Source organism: Dysidea avara, chromosome 12 (genome assembly GCF_963678975.1).
Source record: "Dysidea avara chromosome 12, odDysAvar1.4, whole genome shotgun sequence".
NCBI lineage: Eukaryota > Metazoa > Porifera > Demospongiae > Dictyoceratida > Dysideidae > Dysidea > Dysidea avara.
In genome coordinates, this window is record NC_089283.1 from 166,250 (window position 1) to 176,858 (window position 10,609).

A 10,609-nucleotide genomic window follows, 5' to 3' on the forward strand; every position below is an offset into this window, starting at 1 on the left:
TGATAGCCCACCATAAGGTGACTTGAAAAGTATCTTTTTCAGTGTGCCTTGTTCCCAGCTGATCATTCTACAGCATGATTTGTTTCTTGCTAATCTCTCTACAGGGTGACTTGTTTGTAGAACTCTCTACAGGGTGACTTTTTTTGTAGATGAACTCTCTACAGGGTGACTTGTTTGTAGAACTCTCTACAGGGTGACTTTTTTTGTAGATGAACTCTCTACAGGGTGACTTGTTAGCTGAACTCTCTACATGGTGACTTGTTTGTAACTGAACGTTCTAATAGAGTGACTTATTATGAAGCTGAATGTTCTATTAGGGTGACTGCTCTATTAGAGTATCTCAATTGCACACTTGTTACACCTAGTTGACTTTTGTAGTGTAACTCAGCGTTTTTTTTATCAAGTTACGCTAGTCTGAAAGGTATCAGTCAGTTACTCAGTCAGCCAGTAGAAAATTCTATTTAATTAAAAAAATAATAAAAAATTTGTAGCAACTTGTTGAAGCAATTCAGGTCGATCTGAAGGCTTTAGTTTTACCTAACCAATACTGCCTCATCATCATCAGGGAAAATTGAGGCTGGCTTTTGGGTGATGTTTTTCATGGGTCATGCCCAGCCTTTGTGGTCCCTACTATACACTACTATCGTACTGTATGATACTGATAGCCAATGACCATAAACAATCACTTTACTCAGTATACTATTCAGTAGTTAGTAAACTACTCAGTATACTAGTCAGTAAACTACTTATAATATTACAGACACAATAGACACCTGGGATGAGACTAAACTGCAAGAAGTTGTCGACAAAAAACATGGCAGTGCAGAGAAGAGTAAACCTAAAACTGAGATAGTATGTGATATATGGCTGTACTGGGATATATGCTATCTGGTAACTGAACAGGTATGTAAACATTTCCTACAAGCCATAGAGAAAGGTTTGTATGGATGGTTCTGGACTTGTCCTAACGGAGGGGACAAGTGTATATACAGACATGCTCTTCCTCCCGGCTTTGTGTTCAAGAAGGCAAAAGCTGAACAAGACGATGAAGATGTTGTTACTATTGAAGAGTTAGTAGAACAAGAGGTATGACAGCAATGTCCTCATGGTATAGCATTTACTTCTTGTTGCAGAGAACTAAACTAGCTAGCTCTGATAAGCCTTTAACTAAAGTAACTTTGGAAACATTTCTGAGATGGAAAGAAAGAAAGGTAACTAAGCTGTTGTCCAAGCAACAATACCACTGCCATTTTTGTCACTTAGTTAAAAGAGAAACGCGACAAAGAAGCGTCTGAGCTTGCCAAGAAGAAGGAAGCGTTTAAAGCTGGAAAGTCCCTCGGAGTGAGTATCAATATTCTCTATTCATTTGAACATTACATACATAATGAGGGGTGCACAATGTTCAAATGGACAGAAAATCCATAACTGAGCTTATTGTAATTTGTAATGGTTAGGTGAGTGGTCGTGAGGTATTTGAGTTCAACCCGACATTAATTATGGAAGATGATGACGATAACGAAGGAGAAGTGTTTATACATTCTAGATCACAGGTAATAGTTGTAGGGGTGTGGCATGGTAGTGTCAGGGGTGTGGCATGTCACAAATATGTCTTGTGATCTAGTAACTTGCTTGATCAAGTGAAAACCACCAGCAAATCCAAACAGGGTTAGGGTCAACCCAAATCCAAACATCCTGTACTTGTGATACTGGACTGACATCATTGACATCGGGAGCCCCTAAGTGCCTCAAGGCACAAAATATGTGCCTTGAGGTGCTAATGGGTTCCATATAGTCAGTGTAATGCTAAGCTCCACCAGGGATGGTCATAGAAAATTTACTAACTGATTTCAAAGCACCTCCTTTACCCATAGCCATGGACGCTTTATCCTGCTAAACCCTAGGGGGATGTTTGGTTCTGTACAGCTAACTAGCTAGTCAGAGAAGAAGTTGTGTGTGATTTCATGACATAACGCCAGTCCTGATCTACTCCCCACAACTTAAATTATAAGTAGATATAGTTGTAATGCTAAGTATTATAATTACTCTACTGGTAGGCTTGCCCACAGAACGTTAATTAATGTAGACTGGCTGTATTAAAAAACCTTTAAAATAATTAATTAACAAGTTGGCCACTATACGTACCCTGTAGATAGTAGCTATTTAAATTTTGTATAGGTAATCACACACATTTGAGTGTAATTTTGGCTGTTACGAGTACATAATTGCACGAAAATGCGTGTGATTGCCTACTAATCACATAGTGACCACCCTTCGTGGTTTGTAGTACACATCTATCCAGTTTTATGTGGCCATTAACTTCTACCAGGTGATTGCATCATCCTTCTTTGTATTACATCATTTGTTGTTGCACTTAAAAGGCTTCATGTGTCAGCTTATTTCATTGGCTATTTATTATATCACTTTCTTGTTGCACTTAAAAGGCTTCTATTGTCAGCTTATTTCATTGGCTATTTATTATATCGCTTTCTTGTTGCACTTAAAAGGCTTCTGTTATTCTGCTATTTTATTGGCTACTTTACAGTGCAATTACAGAAACAAGGCCATGCGATTTGGGATTAATTGCACTCCTACTATTGAGACTAACGTATAGCAAACTAAATCACTATGTGATTAGTACTAGTAATAGCATGGGTAGCAGTGAAATTTGGGATAAATATCACGAGTGTTGTATTGGAAATGGGGATAAATTTCACGAGGCGAAGCCGAGTGAAATTTACCATTTCCAATACAACAAGAGTGGTATTTATCCCAAATTTCACTGCTACCCATGCTATTCCCAGTTAATACCATACTCGCATATACGCATGCTGTGCATTAGCGTTGCTATGTACGCAATTTGTCACTATGTACTAAACATGTGTCAACACTAATTGTTAACATAAATTCTAGCCAATGAAATTGCAATTACAACTTTTTCACTGCTACCAGTGAAATACGGGATAAATTTCACTGCTACTATTGAGACTTTTGTATGGGCAGTGAAACAGGTATGGTATTAAAAAGGAAATAGGGATTGATATAATATAGCTACATGCTACAAAAAGTAGGAAAAAAGTTCAAAAATGTTACAGCTGAAATGAGAAATGATCCAGCAGTAAAAAGTAAGGAAACAAGATTAGACAACTACTTGCTAAAATGAGACACATTTTAATCCCTACTTTCGGCTAATTTGATGGTCTCATTTCAAGATACTAGCCAAAAGTAGGCATTAAAGTGTGTCTCATTTTAGCAAGTAGTTGTCTAATCTTGTTTCCTTACTTTTTACTGCTGGATCATTTCTCATTTCAGCTGTAACATTTTTGAGCTTGTTTCCTTACTTTTTGTAGCATGTATATTCTATCAATCCCTATTTCCTTATAATTTTTTTTGAATAGCTAGTTTGTTTACTTTTTATGTCTAGCTAGCTAGCTATTATACTCTTCTTGTTTTAACCCTTATACCCGCATAATCCAGAAAACTGGATTTAAGGTTACGGTATAGTCACGGGAAATCGTTCAAAATTTTGAATGCCTATCGATACTTTTTGAGAAGCCCATAAAACCAGTCTAGCAGCGTAAAAAAAGTTTTAAATGAAAGTGAAGCCCTTCATATTTAATGTTTTTATGTAGCTACAGTGTAGTTTGAGGCAGGTGGAACACTACAATTTGTTGTAGTAACACAAGTAAGCCAGCCCGTACATCGCTCAGCTCCAGCTGTCACTACCATGTTTTTCCGCCGCCAAATACAGCAAAAGCTGTAGGCTCTATTGGCTTTTCTGGGGCATAGTGATATTGTATATTAAATTTATTAGGTCCTGTGGAAGCGTTTTTGGCATGTTTCTTCCCAGTGACTCAGATACATGCCTTCAAAGAGTTTGTTTCACTCGAAAAAACTACTAAAAGTTCAATAAAACGTCTATACTACCAGTAACTTAAAAAATCGCTTCCACAGGACCTAGATATTTTAGTTGTTTAGTCACTTGTGTTGAAATTAGAAGGATTCAGTAATCTGTTAGTCTGGTTTTTGGCGGCACGTTTTCATAAAACATCACCCTATTGTAGACCACACACCCAAGAACAGTCGTTGTTCTGTAGTAAAAACAAACAAGCACAATTAGTTGTATTGCTAACACTACACAGTTGTTGAAATTATTTATCCCTGCTTGGTTTAAAGCAGGTTTGGTAATTTGTTCCGCCCACGCATTTTAAACTATTCTGTAACCTTAAACTTAATAAATATGCATGTCTTGCCAAAGCACTGTAACTTTCGAAGTGTCCATCCTATGGCTACGCTATTTACATTATTCTACTTGTGATGCAACAAGGATTAAATTGATACCTAGGGTTTTATTTACCCTAACACTAAATGGTGAGGCCAAAACTAGCCGTGAAAATAACTTCTCGGTAAGGAAACATGCAAACCCTTTACATACCTTTATAAAACGGTCGATAACTCGATGGTAGTTGCTCCTATCACCTTGCAACAACTTCCATTTTATTCATTGTGAAATTCTCCATCAGGCCATATATGACTCACGTGAGTAAACCTACAATCAAAATTAAACACGTGGCAAGATTTTTGAAACACAGAAATGCCGCTCGTTGCTGTTCATCACTTCATAATAAGTAAGCCACTGTAGTTACAGTGTTCATTTAACCTTCTTCAAGTAGCCCAGTGAACACACTTTTAATCTATGTATATTTGTAGGCTGTAAGAATTAAGTTACCCCACCTAGTGTCGCCATGTGTGCTCATATTGTGTAAACACGCATTTCCAAAAAATTCTCTGCGGGTTTAAGGGTTAATGTGTTTTTAAAAATTGTTAATTTAAAATGAAGTAGGGATCATTGCAATAGGGACTTTCCCACTGAGCTATGCTGTAATACCATCATTCATCTCCTACTTCATTATTAAATTAACAATTTTTTTTGTTTGTTTAGTTTTTTGTTGTAGCACATGTACAGCTAGCTACAGTGTAACTTGTGACTGTTCTATTAGAATATCAAGCATGACAGTATCTCGATTCAGCCAAGGGGTATGTAGCTAGCTAGACCAATAAGGAGTGAGGTCATCTTGTTTACTGTTAAGTAAATAGCTAGATTGTTAAGAGGTGTGGTCTCCATACTCTATCGCTATTAGTCCACCTAGATCTTTATTTAATGGGTGTGGTCACGAACGGGATCCCAAATTGCAAAGATGATTTTCAAAGGTAGAATTTGGAGCACGTGCGAAATTTTTGGGGTGGTCCCTACTTAAACAGTATAGTGTAAAAGCTTTGTATTAAAGAAAATCATATCCTGATGGCTATCCATATAATACTGGGATCTTTTTCAGCCCTAATGTGTACAGTAGATGGTAATACTCACATCACCCAGCCCATGTGAACCCATGATCATGTGATCCCATGATTTGGATCTATGCAATACAGGAAGTCACCAGAATTGTGACCTATCAAAGTTGTGATGACATAATTTGACACATTTCAACATTTTTCAGTTGGTGCTTTACAGTTTTGCTGTAAACCTCTTATGTCATAAAATGGTCCATTAGTGGGAGATATCAAATATTATAACACAATACCATATTAGTACATGATAGCAGGGGGCACAGATGTCGTATTGTTCATCTCAGTATCAATTCTAATGTGTGAATTGGTAGTGTATCCATGTGTGTCCCAGAACCCTCACAGACCTTCATTCAGCCACCCCAACACAATACATCACTTCCCTAGCTAACAAGCAAGTACTACATTATCCATACTTGTTGTGAGTGTATAGTGGAAAGAGTTTCATCAAGAGTTAATAATAGTAACTCTTGGTTAGGCTGTGCAAAGTTAATTGTATGTTTCTGGTCCTACCATATTAAGTTGTTTACAAGACATAAAAACAAAAATTGACCAGGAAGGGAACCAGAAACATAATAATTAACTTTATAGTTTGCTGGCCACAAGATCTTATTGAGGGATAAAGTGAATGATATTATGTTGAGCCAGCTGTCCATACAAACCATTCCCAGCTCTACTTGATATACATTTGTGATCCATTATTAGTTAGGTGACAATTCCCTGAAGGCCTTCTTATAAACTGTACACCTGATGTTTGTTGTGATCTTAGTTAGTGAGGAATGTTAACACTTGTGACCACAAATATGTGTTCTTGTAGTTTGATGAAGCTTCTGGTGAAGAAGGTTTAGACCTGACTAACTTAGCTACAGTGGCTCCAATCAGCAACATTGGTGTGGACAGCCATATTGGTGATGATGAACTATTAGGTGCAGTAGGTGGACCACCTGTAGATGAAGAATTGTTTCAAGAGGAGCTTATTGATGAGGAACTGTTTACTGAGGAGATCATGGCAATGGAGGACATAGAAGACCTTGATGATGATCACTAAATTATAATAATTTTATATCTATCAGATCACTGCAATACTGTTATTAATGGTTACCATAGCAATTACTGTGGTTATTAATGGTTCAGTTTCACTAGGGAGCCTATCAGTGGGTCTTCACCACTAACCAATACTAGACACAACCCTGTGTTATTATAGTAACCATCTATGACCATATATAGACTTGTTGGCTTATTATCACAACCACATCCATGCTGAGCATTACATATCAGTGAGTGATGACACTGCTTAGCTAGTACCCAAGGATCTAAGGCCCAAAGAATGGAGTTCTACAATCAACCATTATAGCTATTACACCCACTAGTTGCTGGCTGTTCAATTCTTGTTAGGTTAATATTATTCTACCTTCTCTACACACACAACAATATCTTGTACTTCACTGTTTAATTTCTCTAGTTCAGCAGCTAACTGTTTCCTTGCAGTAAACTGGTCAATTAGAGATGTTGACAATTCTGATTCGGTACTAGAAGGTGTGGCAGCCCTCAATGTGATGCTGGGAATGGTCAGTGTAGTTGTTGGTGCTACAAGCTTGTCCATACACTCGTTCTGTTTTTCAGCAGGTATTATTTCGTGTATTGTATGGCTTCGTGTGCGACTGTCAGTTTTCGTCTTCTCTGCTTGTTTTCTACCAGTTCTGCTTGTCTTGTTGGTGAGTGGTAGTTGTTTGCGATAGTAAGGTTTGTGTACAAGAGGCTGCAAGTATGGTGACTTGTTTTTACCTTTCTGTTGGTGGCCGACAGGTTTGGGGTCGATTTGTGGAAAAGATGAGGCTCTGTGCAGGTGGTGGTCACTGCTTGATAAAGGACTACTAGAACCTGAACAAGTAATCAGACAGTCTTTGTGTGGTAGAGTAGTCTTTGGCAGTTTGTTAATCTTCCCAGCAGTATTCCCGTGACCGTTAATATGAAGTGGCGGTAAGGTAGCGGCCCTTGGTCTTGCAGGTGGTCTGGTTAACACAGGACTGTTTGAAGACGTCTCGAAACATGATAGTGCTCGTGACAAATTTTGTTTTTTGTCTCTTGTCTGTTGTAACGGTACTTGGCCCCTAGTAACGGTGACCGATTGGTTACAAGCAATTTGCTGTACTTTACGAACGTAGTCGGGAAATGAACTCAACTTGAACTTGTTCCTCCGGCCATAACTTGGAGCAGTGTCTGCTGCTGACAGTTCCATTATAGAGTCACAAGAGTCGATGCTTCGCTCGATATAGCATCACTAATCGCCTGCAGCTGTTTGTCAATTGAGTAACCGCATGAGAGCTACGCCCACCTTTGGTTTGCATCATTCCCACGTGCCCTCAAGCTTCCAGTCTTGTTCAGATATGGCAGAGTACAGTTTGCGCGTAGACTCACGCGTAGATAATACCTGTACCATTGAAACAATTAACGAATGCAAAACATTTACAGTTTTCACAGCCTGTAAGATTATTAGGCATTATGCAACTAGCTCGTGACAGTGTGTAGGTTCCCGTGAAGGTGTCAGAAGCGAGGTCAGAAGTGATGGGTCGCTACGAGTTTGGTGGGCCAGTGAACGTGTTCTTTATGATATTCGGACTACCCGTTACAATTTATGGTCTGTATGTCTTCTGTGCTCGTGACAGTTGCTCAGTGATGACCATTCCCAGTCTCCCGCCAATTGGAGAGTTTTTCAACTGGAAGGCGATGGTGGTGTATGTATTATGGTTTGTTTACCACTCACTGATCTACATTTCACCACTGGGTTACACCGCTAAAGGGATGAAACTAAAAGATGGCTCCAGGCTGGAGTACAGAATGAATGGGATCCATGCCTTCCTATTGACGCACATCTTGTTCGCAACAGCTATATACTTTGACACTCCAGTTAGCTTTGTGTATGACAACTACCTTGCTCTAGCTACCAGTTCTATAATATTCTCAACTATATTGAGTTTATATCTTTATTTGAAGTCATTCAGTCATGGAGCATTACTTGCTGAGGGTGGTAACACCGGTAATGTTGTGTACGACTTCTTCATAGGTAGAGAACTTAATCCTCGAGTTGGGAAGATGTTCGATTTGAAGTTGTTTTGTGAGATGCGACCAGGACTTGTTGGTTGGGTATTCATTAACTATTGCTTGCTTGTCAAGGAGTACGAGTTACAAGGTAATGTTTCTGTCTCAATGGGATTGGTTTGTACTTTTCAGTTTTGGTATATCTTTGATGGATTGTGGTACGAGGAAGCCATATTAACAACAATGGATGTCGTACATGATGGATTTGGTTACATGTTAGCATTTGGAGACCTGGCATGGGTCCCATTCACTTATTCCTTACAAGCAAGATACTTGGTAGATCACCCTGTTAACTTGCCCATGTGGGCAGCAGCTGTTATAGTTGGTATCAAGCTGTTAGGGTACATGACATTCAGAGGTGCTAATGGACAGAAAGATCTGTTCAGACGAGATCCCAATCATCCTAGTGTCAAACACTTAGAAACATTACAAACTAATCGAGGAACAAAACTGATGATATCAGGTTGGTGGGGGATATGTCGTCATCCAAACTACGTCGGTGACTTGATGATGGCTTTATCATGGTCTCTACCGTGTGGCTTCAACAGCATCTTACCATACTTTTATGTGACCTATTTCACTATTCTACTAATCCATCGTCAGTTACGTGATGAGAAACACTGCAGAGCTAAATATGGTCATGACTGGGACAAGTACTGCAAGATTGTCAAGTGGAGGTTAATCCCTTATGTTTACTAGTAACATTAATATTAGGAAATGTTGACTGATCCAACAATATTAGGAAGTGTTATGTATTAGAGATAATCATGTTAATGTTCTTCTTTAGCTTCATCCAGTGGTGGTGGTTCTAATGAGTGACCCTACACAACACACACAATACTGGTCATTACAACACATATTAGCTATTGTAATACCAAGAGTACATAATAAAAATAGGGAGGGAGAGTGTCTAACTAGGACACCTTCAGCCAAAATCACTGCGTATTATAGACAATCCACACATTGGTAGAGCAAAAGCTTTACATTATTCAACACTTATCAACAGCACTCAACACCTATCAACAGATCTCTATCATCAGTAAAAGTGTTAATTTGTTCAAAGATCATTGTCTATTCAATAATACGCAGTGATTTTGTACAGACTGTATTGGCAGTTAGACACTCTCCCTCCTTATTTTTATTATGTACTCTTGGTAATACGTGTATGTATGATTGGCAATAGTAACTGTTTAGCTAAGGGTAAGGACCACAACCATATTATAGTAGCGATCATGGATTTTCGGGCTTTCTAACCTCATTGTTCCTTCGTAACAGCTTTGTGGTATTGGTTAGGCATAACCAAGCCTGTCAGTGTCTTCAGAGTGACCCCCAAACCCTTCAACAAATTTCTGTGGAATTCAAATCAAATCTTTTATAATTTTCTATTGACTAACTGATACTTAACTAAGGTTAGGCTACGGGCTTGACTTCAATGCTTGATGACGCTTCATCCTAAGCAGCTACAACAGACTTACCTTCATCCATCATGGGCTTACCTTGGCTCTTCATTTCTTTCTCCACTATCATATGTGATAACATGTTGTGGCTTCAGTACTTTGATATCTGTAGCATGACTGGCTTCTTGTACTGTTCTTCATTTGTGTGGAAAATGAAGCAAAACAATCAATCTATGTTTTAGTAATGGATGATCAGGGCACACATTTGGTTGAGCAATAATTTTTATTAGGGCTGGGAGATTATATTCTGGTGATTGTTTCTGAACATTTTGATGTTGCAGTCTCCGTAGAAAGTACAAACAATTCCTGTAGTGGCTGGGAAACCACCGTGCCAGTGCAAATTGATACCTCAGGCTGTCGGCAAAAAGAAATGGGACATAAAGGAGGACACGGGTAAGTCCATGATACGTGCATTCTATGTACTGCGGTGAGGCACCTGAAGTGACGTCGAACAGAAGACCGTAGCTTTAGCTGTTAACAAGTTATGCTTGTCTGAAGGCATCAGGTAGTCAGTAGAAAATTCCATTGAATACAATTTTTTCTCTCCAAAAATTGTAGATATCTATTGGGTTATTATACCAAGAGTTCATAATATTTGTATGGAGAGAGTGTCTAACTGGAGTACATTCAGCAAAAGGCACTGTTACAAGTAACACCTCAGGCTTCTCTTAGAAGAAAGACTTGACCTTATCAATGCCAATCATCACCTA

General features: G+C 38.7%; 2 protein-coding genes across 2 annotated transcripts in view; both read left to right on the plus strand.

Annotated features, from left to right (window-relative positions):
- Positions 1 to 6,456, plus strand: part of LOC136239739 (zinc finger CCCH domain-containing protein 15-like) — a 14,950-nt gene extending 8,494 nt beyond the window's left edge. Inside the window, exons 7-12 of the mRNA XM_066030465.1 lie at positions 761 to 852; positions 904 to 1,086; positions 1,134 to 1,211; positions 1,264 to 1,341; positions 1,455 to 1,550; positions 6,161 to 6,456. Coding sequence (XP_065886537.1) covers positions 761 to 852; positions 904 to 1,086; positions 1,134 to 1,211; positions 1,264 to 1,341; positions 1,455 to 1,550; positions 6,161 to 6,391 — 758 coding nt within the window. The 3' untranslated portion in view covers positions 6,392 to 6,456. The remainder of the gene's footprint in view (positions 1 to 760; positions 853 to 903; positions 1,087 to 1,133; positions 1,212 to 1,263; positions 1,342 to 1,454; positions 1,551 to 6,160) is intronic.
- Positions 6,457 to 6,988: 532 nt separating this feature from the next.
- LOC136239738 (delta(14)-sterol reductase LBR-like) lies at positions 6,989 to 9,234 on the plus strand. Its single transcript, XM_066030464.1, has one exon. The coding sequence runs from the start codon at positions 7,909 to 7,911 to the stop codon at positions 9,139 to 9,141; it is 1,233 nt and encodes a 410-aa protein (XP_065886536.1). The 5' UTR covers positions 6,989 to 7,908; the 3' UTR covers positions 9,142 to 9,234.
- The last annotated feature ends 1,375 nt before the right edge of the window (positions 9,235 to 10,609 follow it).

Excerpts from the sequence above, each read along its gene's own strand:
- LOC136239738 (XM_066030464.1), top strand. The coding sequence starts at position 7,909 with ATGGGTCGCTACGAGTTTGGTGGGCCAGTGAACGTGTTCTTTATGATA.